General features: G+C 37.6%; 1 protein-coding gene across 1 annotated transcript in view; it reads left to right on the top strand.

Annotated features, from left to right (window-relative positions):
- The window catches only part of CCDC186 (coiled-coil domain containing 186), a 41,206-nt gene that overhangs the window by 15,723 nt on the left and 12,938 nt on the right, over nucleotides 1–12,545 (top strand). Inside the window, exons 4-10 of the mRNA XM_028513528.2 lie at nucleotides 2,855–2,983; nucleotides 4,928–5,140; nucleotides 6,033–6,152; nucleotides 8,518–8,622; nucleotides 9,078–9,176; nucleotides 9,340–9,426; nucleotides 11,370–11,512. Of these exons, the coding sequence (XP_028369329.1) occupies nucleotides 2,855–2,983; nucleotides 4,928–5,140; nucleotides 6,033–6,152; nucleotides 8,518–8,622; nucleotides 9,078–9,176; nucleotides 9,340–9,426; nucleotides 11,370–11,512 (896 nt within the window). The remainder of the gene's footprint in view (nucleotides 1–2,854; nucleotides 2,984–4,927; nucleotides 5,141–6,032; nucleotides 6,153–8,517; nucleotides 8,623–9,077; nucleotides 9,177–9,339; nucleotides 9,427–11,369; nucleotides 11,513–12,545) is intronic.

The following is a 12,545-nucleotide window of genomic DNA, read 5'->3' as shown; positions in this document are numbered from 1 at the left end:
ATTTTAATTTGTTTTTTTTTTTAATTTATATTCAGGTCTTGATTCATTCTGAGTTAATTTTTTTATATGGTATGAGGGTTCAACCTCATTCTTTTGTATATGGCTATCTAGTTGTCCCCGAACCATTGTTGAAAAGACTGTTCTTCCCCTGTTGAATGGTCTAGGCATTCTTGTGGAAAATCACTTGATAAATGGGTTTCTTTCTGGATCTCAGTTCTGTTTCGCTGATCCGTGCGTGTCTGTCCTTGTACCAGTACCACACTGTCTTATTTCCTCTTGTTTCATAGTAAGTTTTAAAACTGGGAAGTGTGAGTTCTTGGATTTTGTTCTTCTTTTTAAGACTTTCTTCTTTTTAAGATGGGCTATTATCAGTTCCCTGTATTTCCCTGCAGATTTTACTGTCAGTTTGTCATTCTACACTGAAGCCATCTGGGTTTTTGTTAGACATTGCACTGAATTGGTAGACTCATTCAGAGAGTATTGCCGTCTTAGGAGGAGCAGGTCTTCCAGTTCGTAAACGTGGGATGTCTTCCCATCTATTCAGATCTAAATTTCTTTCAACAGCATTTTGTAGTTTTCATACTGTACACTTTACACTTCCTTTGTTAATTCCTAGGTAATTTGTTATTTATGATGCTATCGTAAATGGAATTATTTCCTTAACTTCAATTTCAGATTGTTAATTTGAAGTGTATAGAAATAATTCATTTTTTAAATTATATTTTGTAACCTTGCTGAACTCATTTTCTAAGTATAAGACCCCTACCATCTGCAAATAGAGAGCTCTACTTCGTCCTTTCTAATGTGGGTGCTTTTCATTCCATTTCCTGCCTCGCTGCTCTGGCGGGACCCTCCAGTGAAAGGGTGACTAGAAGTGGCAGGTGTGGATCCCCTTACCCTGTTCGCAGAGAGAAAGCGTTCAGCCTTTCGCCATTAAGTGCAGTGTCAGCTGTGGGTCTTTTACGGACGCTTTTTACCAGTTGTTTGTTGAGTTTTTATTTCAAATAGTGTTGCATTTTATCAGATGCTTTTCCGCATCTATTGACATGATCATATGGTTTTTGTTCTGTTGATATGGTGTATTACATTAATTGCTTTTTGGATGTTAAACCAGCCTAGGCTTACTAGAATAAATCCCTTTTGGTCATGGTGAATAATTCTTTTTATATATTGCTGGATTGGTTTGTTAGTATTTTGTTGATAATTTTTCTATCTATATTTATAAGACCTACTGGTCTTATAGGTTTTTTGTTTGGCTTTGGTGTCTGGGTAGTATTGACCTCACAGAATGAGTTGGAAAGTGCTCCTTCTTTTAGGGGGAGGGGTTTGTGAAGCACTGGTGTCAATTCATTAAATGTTTGATACAGTTTATCTGTAGTCACTTTGGCCTGAATTTTTCTTCGTGTGTAGTTTGTATTGTTTTTATTTTTGATGACTAATTCAGTGTCTTATAAATTTATTCAGATTTTCTATTTCTCCTTCAGCCAATTTTACTAGATATTGTTCACTTCATCTAAGTTGAATTGTTCTTAGTATTTATTAATAATTCTTTTTATTTCTACAAGCTCAGTATGTCTCTCTTTCATTTAGATTCTATTGATCGATCTAGCTAATGGTTTGTCAGTTTTGTTTGTCTTTTCAAAGAACCATTTTTTGTTGTTGATTTTTCTCATTTCTATTCTGTATTTTATTAATTCCTCTAATTTCATTGTTTTCTTCTTTTTGTTGGGTTTAGGTTTAGTTTCCTCTTCTTTTTGCAGGGTCTTAAGATGGAAGTTTAAGGTTACTGATTTGTGCTATTTTTTGTTTTTTCATACAGGTACTTACAGGTATAAATTTCCCTCAAAGGACTGCTTTAGATACAGCCTATGTGATTTCTCCCGTTGGTTATTTAGGTGTTGTTTATTTTTTACTACTTGTAAATTTTTTAAATTTTCTTCTCTGTTACTGAGTTCTAATTTCATTCCATTATGGTTGGAGAAGATACTTTATACAATTTCAGCATTTTAGGTGTATTGATTTGTTTTGTGACCTAGCGCATGTTTCATCCTGGAGGATATTCCATGTGCACTTGAGAGGAATGTATGTTCTGCTGTTGCTGGGGGCACGTCGTGCAGATACGTTAGGTCTGGTTGTTCCGTCGTCTTGTTCAAGTCTCCTGTGTTCTCGTTAACCTTTTGTCTCAGTTACTGAGAGTGAGGTGTTGACTTCTTCAGCTGCTGTTGGATTGTCTGTTTCCTTTTCCATTTCTCTCAGCTTTTACTTCACGTATTTTCATGCTGTGTAACTCAGTGCACGTGTATTTGTGATTCCATCTTTCTGCTGTATTGACCCTTTTATTGTTACAAAATTTCTTTCTTTATCTCTAGTAAAATTTTTTATTTTAGCCTATTTTGTCTGATGTTAGTGTAGCTACTCTTATGATTGCTATTGGTGTGATATGTCTTTTCCCATCCTTTTACTTTCAGTCTATTTATATCTTTGAATCTCAAGCATCTCTTGTAGACAGCATATTTTGGATCTCTTTTTTTATTATGTTTCATGTTGTTTTTGTGACCCTGTTTATTCATTACTTATTCATTACTGCTTTTTTTGCATTGAGCATGAAACACCACTGAATTGTTGAGTTGTTTCCATAGAAACTACTCTAGAGCTTACCATCCATTTTACCAGAATATGCTTTAGTTGATACTATCGTAATTCTAAGGAGATATAGCAACATTGCTAACATTCACTTTTTGAAGTATATTCATTACATTCTTTGTGCTTATTTACATTGTTTATGTTTATTTGAGGTATTGGTGATCTGTTTGGTGCAGCTATAAAAATAATCTGGAAATAATTTTCTTTACAGTTAGAGTCAAGAATAGAAGAACTTAATAAAGAACTTAAAGCTTCCAAAGATAAATTAATAGCTCAAGACATAGCTGCTAAAAATGCAGTGCAGCAGTTACACAAGGAGATGGCCCATCGGATGGAACAGGTATTTTTCAATTCATTATCATTATTCACTTTCTGATGATTCTTTCTTGCTTATTAAAGTAAACTAATCTTGTTAGATGATTTTGGACATTGGTGTTGTATTAGGAATGGGTAATTTTATTTTTATAAAAATTAACTTCTTAAAATGCTAAAGCAGTACATAAAAAACATACTACCTACAAAAAATAATAAGGAAATGTGTAGGATAAAAAATGCAAGTCCCCCTTCATCTGTACTTCTCTCTTCCTGATCCCAATCCCTTTACCTTCCATTCTTTGTTCCATAGCTAACAATGGATGTTTTGGTTCTGTATATTATCATACACGCATGTACAGGGTCTGTCCGGAAAAAGTCCAGCCATTGTTAATATAACGAGAATGGTTTGCACAACATCAGCGTAACCTGGCAGCCAAGGAAAGTGGACTGGAATGTGTGTGGGTGAAGCATGATGACTTCACTGCACTAGTTAGTGGGGGCGAGTAGACACCATTGAGCGAGCATGTGGACTGTGTGGCCGTGGCATTCAAAGTGACTGAGTAGAGCAGTGAATCTGCATCAGATGTTGCATTAAGCTTTAAATCTTCTGCGGAAGCTATTGGATGATTCAGAAGGCTGCAGCTATGAGCTACTGGTGATTGGCGGCTTCATCATGACGACATGCCTGCTTGTGCCTCATGTCTCATGCAGAGTTTTTTGGCAAAAATATCTCAAAGGTGACTCAGCTCCATTACAGCCCTGATTTGGTGCCCTGTGATTTTTTCACCTTTGAAGGGGAAGAGATTTCAGAATGTCAGTGAGATTCAGGAAAATATGATGGGGCAGCTGGTGGTGACTGGGAGAACTGTGTAGTCTCAAGGTGCCTGCATGGAAGGGGACTGAAGCATCATTGTCCTACGTGCAATGTTTCTTGTGTCTTCTATCTCCTTCAGTAAATGTCTCTTTTTTTCATAGTATGGGCCTGGATGCTTTCTGGACAGACCCAGTACATTGTACATATTCGTACACTTTTCTCCCTACTTGAGTGTAACTTATTAATGCACATCCTTTTTTTCCCTACTTAATATACCTCGTAACTTTAGCTGCCTGTTGAATCCTGTTATCATCTTCATGCTTTATCTTCATTAAAGTAAATGATAAACATCTTAAACTGGTTAAATCCCAAATTTTTACTGGCTCCTCTTCCTTTACCTGTGCCATCATTGGACTGATGCAGTACTCTCAACAGTCCTGTGAACTGGGCGCTGCCGTACTTGGGGTGGGACCTAGAGACCTGAACTTTCTGCACCCAGGTTGTTCCCTGGAAGCTGATGCACGAAAGAGTCTCCGAGTCACAGGGCGTTTGGTGCACATTTCCGACTGCAGTCAGGGACCTCGTCTGTTTACCTCATCCGGTGTGATTGTCCTTTTTCTGCTTCTTCCAGCCTCGGTGCCACTTCCGTGGGGCCACCCTTGATCTTACTGAGACACATTTACCAAAAGGTTCAGGTTTATAAATCTTTCTCTGGCTTCCCATTGCCTGCAGGGAAAATCTCAAATAATTAGCATGACCAGATAATTCTCTTTTTCCTTTCAGAATGTAATCTTAACCTCTCTTTGTTTTATAACTATTAATGCTTCCTCCTGATCATTCGTGCCCTGACTGACCAGGGACCAAACCTGCAACCGAGGTGTGTGCCCTCATCAGGTATCGAACTTGCGGCCTTTCACCTTGTGGGATGACACCCAGCCATCTGAGCCACACCAACCAGGGTGATATTTATTTGTTTATTGTATTGTTTATCTATAATTTTGAATTTTTTCTCTTTAAAATTCCATGATACAGGTCCTGGGAATGTTGTTCAAAAACCAAAGTATACATTCATAACATTATAGAAAAATATATACTTTTTCCAGTTATTTTTATTTGAAAAATAGTTTTTATTAATGCTAGGTGTTTTTTCCAAAGGCCAATAAGAAATGTGAAGAGGCTCGCCAGGAAAAAGAAGCAATGGTAATGAAGTATGTAAGGGGTGAGAAGGAATCTTTAGACCTCCGAAAGGAAAAAGAGATACTTGAGAGAAAGCTTAGAGACGCAAACAAAGAATCAGAGAAGAACACTAACAAAATTAAACAGCTTTCTCAGGAGAAAGGACGGTTGCACCAGCTGTATGAAACAAAGGTATGACTTATGCGATTTTATCTCATTTGGAATTTATTGTTTGCTTTTTCTTATTTAATCAAATAATCATAACTTATCGTGATGAACCACTCTTAAACATGAAATTGTTTACTTCACCTTCTAAGTATGTGAATGCTGAAGTAATTCCAATATCTTGTTACCTGTCTGCAGAAAATGTTACTGGAAAAAGATGAGAAATTGATGTGTTGTTTATTAGGTAACTTTTGATAGATCTTTAAAAAAAATTTCATTAAATCTATCTTGAAGAAATAAGTTTTGTACTCCGAAGGAAGATTTTATTTTGGCAAGGTATATACATAGTATATATTTTGTTTTAATAAGTATAACTTGACCAGAATCCTAATGTAACACTTATTATAAAATAGAATTAATGTTTTTCTTGTAAAATAAAACATGTTCTTAGATGCTTTCCAAGGAGATTTAATTACCGAGCTATTTAGAGCCCTTGCGTTAAGAAGCCACCTCAAGGCGTGGTCTCATTTCCAGCAGATTATCATTTCTCGGTGGTGAATGTTAGTTTTTATTCATTGTCTTTTAGTTCAGAAATGTTGTCCTTGTTCTCAGGAATTCTGGCAAAAACCAATTTAATTTGTGTTTTATCTTAAGGCCAGCTAGCTGAGAAGAAAAAAGGTATGCTTGTATTTGCAACATGTCTAATTTGTTGAAATATAGTATGTTAATTATGCCTGTTCATTGGATTTAGGATTTTGCTGCCATCTTATGATTTGCACTTTAAATCAGTTTTATGGCTTATAGGCCATCACGTGCCAGCTTCTGGAGTATAGCATTAGGGTCTTATTTTGAGGAGATAAAAGGATACACAAATAATTGGTTGATTGTTAAATGAGAAATGTGACTGTTATTATTTTAGGAAGCAGAAACTGCTAGACTTGGCAGAGAAATAGACAAATTAAAGGAAGACATCAATTCTCACATCATTAAAGTAAAATGGGCACAAAACAAATTAAAAGTGGAAATGGATTCACACAAGGTGAGTACTGTAATGCAGTGTAAAAATCATTAGAATCAGTTTTAAAAGCAAATGCAGTAATAGTTAATGAGGCACAGTAATTTAGTGACTCATGTAGGGTAGCTTGGGACTGCATATTTGCTGATTGTGAAAAGCTATTTCCTTGAGTGATTTACATGTTAAATTGGATAGCATGTTAAATTTTATTATTCATTGTTTGCAACCCCCAAATTGACCTTTTTCTTTAAGCATTTTTTGGTATGCTGTCCTGTATATTAAGCATTGTCAGAAATGTGAGGGAAAGAGGAGAACCTGTAGGTTATCCAAATTGAAAGTATGTTCTGGAAATTTTAAAAAATATCACTAATGCTCATGGCTGGCATAGCTCAGTGGATTGAGCGTGGGCTGGGAACCAAAGTGTCCCAGGTTCGATTCCCAGCCAGGGTACATTGCTGGGTTGCAGGCCAGAACCCCCAGCAACCGCACATTGATGTGTGTGTGTGTGTCTCTCTCTCTCTCCCCCCCGCCCTTTCCTCTCTAAAAATAAATAAATAAAATCTTAAAAAAAATATCACCAATGCTAAGATTCTTATAGTCAAGAAATATAAATTTTATGTAAATATATCAAATATATAAAGAATAACTTATCTGCTTATTATGAATATAATTCTATTGGTATTGTGCTTAATGAGTACAATTTTATCAACGAAGTAGTATAATGAAAAGTGATCGCACAGGCTGCCGCCCGATGTCTGGGACGTGGCAGGTGCTCAGCGAACACGCAGGGAAGGACTCCGTGGGTGAAACGCAGTCCATGCCCTACCTAAAACCCACGTAATGTGACTCTCGCTTCTACCCAGTCATTTGTTTAGGAAGCATTTTTTAGGCAAAGAGGAATCTCTCAATCACTATTTTTTGAGTGAATGAAGTGGGTACCTCCTATGTGCCAGACTCTGTCTCAGTTCTTGATTATATAGAAGTTGGGGGGAAAAGATAAAGTTCCTTTCTTTCTGTCCTATTGTTGAAGTAATAGTGTAATATTAAAAAAAAAAAAGGATAAAACAAGACTTGATGCAGTAGCTCCGTTGGTTGGCGCGTCATCCCAGTGTGGCAGGACTGCGGGCTGGGTCCCTGGGCAGGGCACAGACAGGGCATGGCCAGCGAGTGCAGGAATAAGTGGAGCAACAAATTAATGTTTTTCTTTCTTTCTCTCTCTCTCTCAAATCAATAAATTTAAAAAATTTTTGAAAACAATATTTGAAAAAGTCTCCAAATGTTTATATTTTAAAAGTAGTCCTGAGTTTTAATGTCAAATTATTATTGAAAGACCAGCAGCTGAAAGTATATAACTAAGTACTTAATTGTATGACAGATTTATACAAAAACAGAATGACACATGAAAAGCAGTGTGTGAAGGGTACATGCAGTTTAGATGGTTCAAGGATGAAGAGAAAGGTGTCCCGAGTGGAGGAACATTAAGGAAAAAGGGAAGTGACTATTTGGTATTTGGGAAGACCACCTTAACTAGAACAGAAGATTTGTATATTAGGTATTCGTTTACTCATTCATCCAACACTACTTGAACCATTAATACGTGGCAAGTTCTGAGCCAGGTGTTGCCCAGAAACTCTGTCCTCAGTGGGGAAAACACAAAAGTCCAGTGTACCAGCCGTTACAGTATAAGGATGCTCTGAACTCTACCAATGGGAAGGCAGAATAATAGCATTTATCCCTTTCTAAAGGGAAGTTACTAGGAGGAGACGATTTTCATTTGAAAGTCACATGATAGCCAAAACCATGTGGGGCTCAATGGTACCCTGAAGGACTCTGGAGAAAGAGCTCAGGGCAGGGATGTGTCTTGGAAAATTGCCACAGGAAGTTGAAAGCCGGTCACGGAGCCAAGGAAGGCAGAGGGACAAAACAGCATACTGTCTTGTAATGGGAACAGAGGAGGATATTCAGAGAGTTGGGAGTGGTCGGAACTGGAGCAAAGTGAACAATAAGGAACAACAAAAAGAAAGTAATTGAATTTTTGTGAGAGGGTAACCTTCAGAATTGCAATTTTAGGAGAGTGATTAGGAATAGAAACCAAATTGCAGTATGAATCTATAAAAAAAGCAGTTTTCGGATACCACAGCCATAAACCAAGGAATTTTTTTTTTTATGTATGTGTGCAAAGAACTGGTTAATATTTGCTCTTCTTGGTACTTAGGAAATTCTAGTGATTTGCTGAAACCCTATCAAATTTAACTTTATTTCGTGGCTTTTAGTTCTTTAGCTCCTCAGTGGCAGTGCTGAGACCAGAACTTGCCCCTGTCTGGTCCTTGTTCTTACCGTTCATCACATCGCTCTGCCCAGGTTTGTCACTGTCTTTTTGCCCCTGCAGGAAACCAAAGATAAACTCAAAGAGACAACAACAAAGTTAACCCAAGCAAAGGAAGAAGCAGATCAGATTCGAAAAAATTGTCAGGATATGATAAAAACATACCAGGTATGCTTAACTTTTCAAATAGATTAGTAACAGCATTATGCCAAATCAGCACTCCTGTTTCATTAAATTTGTGTGTCTGTAATATTCAAAGTGTGGAATATATTTGGTAGGGCAGTTACATAAAATATGGGTTATTTCCTGTGTTCAACTACTTGTAACTTATATAGAAATCTCATTAGAGAAGTTTTTAACCAAATAAAAAAACTAGAAAATATTAGAAGTATGAATAGTACATGTATATAAATGTCTAAGTTAAAAATAAAACCACTCTGTATTATGTTACATATTTTAAGTCTTGCAAAATTGACATATTTAAAATCTTTCAAGGCAGTCATTTTTAGATAAGTAAGCTATGTATTTCTTAATTAGTACAGTTAATTGCCAAAGCTGCTTTCACTTTTCAAAGTATAAAACTTTAAAAATTAAGTCATACTTTTTCATTTCTTTTCCATTAGGAGTCAGAAGAAATTAAATCAAATGAGCTGGATGCCAAGCTTAGAGTCACAAAAGGAGAACTTGAAAAGCAAATGCAAGAAAAATCTGACCAGCTCGAAGTGAGTCATTTTGTTCCTGGTACGCCCTAGAGCGTGTAATAAATACAGAAGGGAGAAATTACGAGAGCTTACTGTCATCTGCTTTTAAAGCCTTTTGGGAGGAGCAGGATCTAGTTTAGCTTGCTATATAATGATTTGTGTTTTCTTTTAAACTTCCTAAAAGATGCATCATGCCAAAATAAAGGAACTGGAAGACCTGAAGAGGACATTTAAGGAGGGCATGGATGAGCTGCGGACACTGAGAACAAAGGTAATTGAAGCTCTAGTCATGACTCAAAGATAGGTCAATATTTTTAATTTTGAACTCCTGATCTTTAAAATGTTGAGGAAAGGGTATTTATTTAGAAAATTTCCAAAATAAGCCCTGGCCACATGGCTCAGTTGTTTGGAACTTCATCTCGTACACCCAAAAGAGGTTGCAGGCTCAGTCCCAGCCCGGGCACACACATACCCAGGTGGTAGGTTCAGGCCCGGTTGGGGTGCATACGGAAGATAGCCCGTCGGTGTTTCTCTCTCACATCCATGTTTCCCTCTCTCTTGCTTCCTCTCTCTCTGAGATCAGTAAACATGTCCTCAGGTGTGGATTGAAAAAATACATGAATAAAAATAGAAATTTCCCAAAAGAAAAGAACTCATATGAGTGGAATATCAATTTCCTAGCAATAAAACTCTCTTACTGAAATGGAAATGTCTTCCACTTCAGCTCCTTTGAAGTGTTTGGCAAACTCGCCTGTTGTATAACACGTTTGCTGTACCTGTCGGGCCTCTCATGCAAAGGCAGTGTTATCAGCAAGTTCATTGGGAAGAGAGTTGGACTTGAGAACTGTTGAGTATGAGAAAGCAATAGGTAGAATTTCTTTACATTTCTCCTGGGTACACTTAATGGTCTTGTATACGGTCTTAATTTCTACTAGTCTCTTAAATCCTTTCCAGTGCTTATTGTCTTTACTATAAAACTAAGATCCCTTTTAATATGACTGTGAAACGTTATCATTGCACATCATTCATTTATTTAGAAACAGGCTTTCAACTCCTTTTAAGTAGCTACTTAGTAATTTTCAAAGTCTTTCCCATATGCACTTTTTATTTTTTATTTTTTATTATTGTTATTCACATATACTTGTCTCCATTTTCACCCCATCATGCCCTCCCTGCCCCCCCACCCCTGCCTCCCACCCTCAAACCTGCTCCCCTTTGGCTTTGTCCACGTGTCCTTTATACAGGTTCTTTGATGGCCCTTCCCCTATTTTCCCCCATTATCCCTCTCCCCCCTCCCCTCTGGTTACTGTCGGTTTGTTCTTTATTTCAATGTCCCTGGGTTGTATTTTGCTTGCCTGTTTGTTTTCACCCAGCAATACCACTGCTGGGATTATACCCTAAGAATCCTGAAACACCAATTCAAAAGAACCTATGTACCCCAATGTTCATGGCAGCACAATTTACAATAGCCAAGCACTCAAAACAGCCTGGGTGCCCATCAGTAAGTGAGTGGATTAAAAAACTGGTACATTTACCCAATGCAATACTACGCAGCAAAAAGAAAGAAGGAACTTCCTACCCTTCATGACTGCGTGGATGGAACTGGAGAGCTTTCTGCCAAGCGAAGTAAGCCAGGCAGTGAAAAACAAATATCACGTGATCTCACCCCTAAGTGGAACCTGATCAACAAAACAAACAAGCGAAATACAACCACATACACTTGTATTTGTTTTCCATGCCAGTTCGTTGAGGTAGCGACAGGATAGCCTCTTTTCAGGTGAAGAAATGGGGACTCGGCAAAAATAAAATGACATACTAAAACTCCCAAGACTAAATCGGGGGACATCTGAGACAGAAATCCAGGACTATTTATTTCCCATTATGTTTTCTTCCCATTAATTACTGTAACACTGCTTCAGAGTTCAGCTTGGACTTTTAATATACCAGGTTCAGCACAAATAATACATACCCCCTTTTTATTACAAAATCATAAGCTGTAGTTCTGTAACATAACAATATCTGTCATAGTCAAGCACACCGTGTGACATTTTAGGTGAAATGTTCAAATTGCTGTCTTGTGCAAGACATTCACGTACCCCACCAAACACACTCAAGCGAGCCTTACTTCTGCCGGATCCTGTATGATCACTACCTGAAATAGTTAATAAGGAACGAGAAAAGACTGTGGTTTAACTTGGTTATGATTTGTGATAGGTGAAATGTCTAGAAGATGAACGATTACGAACAGAAGATGAATTATCAAAATATAAGGAAATTATTAATCGCCAAAAAGCTGAGATCCAGAACTTACTGGACAAAGTGAAAATTGCGGATCAGCTACAGGAGCAGCATCAAAGGTAGAAACCGAGCAACTTCTGTTCGTGCTGATCAACAGGCTTTTAAATTCTACCTCAGGTTTCTGTCTTTAAGTGCGGTGATTACATTAAACAAGAATAATTTTATAATTTTACTGGCTAAAAATTTTTAAATTTCTATATTTGAACCTTTTTGGATTATCTTTGAAGTTCCCATCATGGCTTCTAAAAATCAAAGTTTATATTCCCTAAACATTGGCAGTAGCAATTTCTAAGACAATGGATTTTGGTTTCTTGATCCATTCCTTACCTTCCGAATTCTGTTACTTACGCATAGTACTTGACATTTCCCTCTAAAAGGTAGATGTGCGGCTATAGCGATACCTTTGTGTGTATAGAGCTTGAGGTCATGATCTGAAATTATCCCTTGGCTTCTTATAAAACCCTAGCTGAGGTCCACTCATGATGCTTCCTGGCAGAGCATGGATGCAGGTTGAATCCAAGTACTTTTCATACCCTACTGATACCCAGGCTGCCGAGTGTTGCTAAAAAAATCTCACTATCATCCAGAGTGGTGCCGCTATAAATTCACGGTTAGCAGCCTCAACTGGGAATATTAATATACCTTTAATCCTATCATATGTCCTTAGAAACTTCTCCCTTGTCTTCTTAGCATCTCGACCAAACCTTATTGCTTTCTTTACACTTCTTGTATTTCTTCTCACCTTACTGTTTGCTGCAGGAGATTACCTCTTCACAGAAAAAAATGGGAGCTATCAGTTGGCAGTTCTCACTGCCAGTCCTATCAACAACCTCTTGCTCCCAGTCCTGTGAACCTTCCTGCATCCACAGCCGTTCGTCTTGCTTCTCCTTCTCCTGATGGAAGACATGCCTCTGTTCCTCTGGGAGTCGAAATGTTCTCTACTCCAGCTGTGGATCCTCTGCTCTCTTGCCTTCTCAGGGCCTTAGTTGATTATTTCTTTATCCTTTATCTCTGACCTCTCTCTTTCTACTGACTGTGTTTTCTTTCTGCATTTACATATTACTACATCTTACAGACCTCAAGGTCCAGGGA

This window comes from Phyllostomus discolor, chromosome 5 (genome assembly GCF_004126475.2).
Source record: "Phyllostomus discolor isolate MPI-MPIP mPhyDis1 chromosome 5, mPhyDis1.pri.v3, whole genome shotgun sequence".
Lineage (NCBI taxonomy): Eukaryota > Metazoa > Chordata > Mammalia > Chiroptera > Phyllostomidae > Phyllostomus > Phyllostomus discolor.
This window is presented reverse-complemented; position numbering and strand designations above follow the sequence as displayed.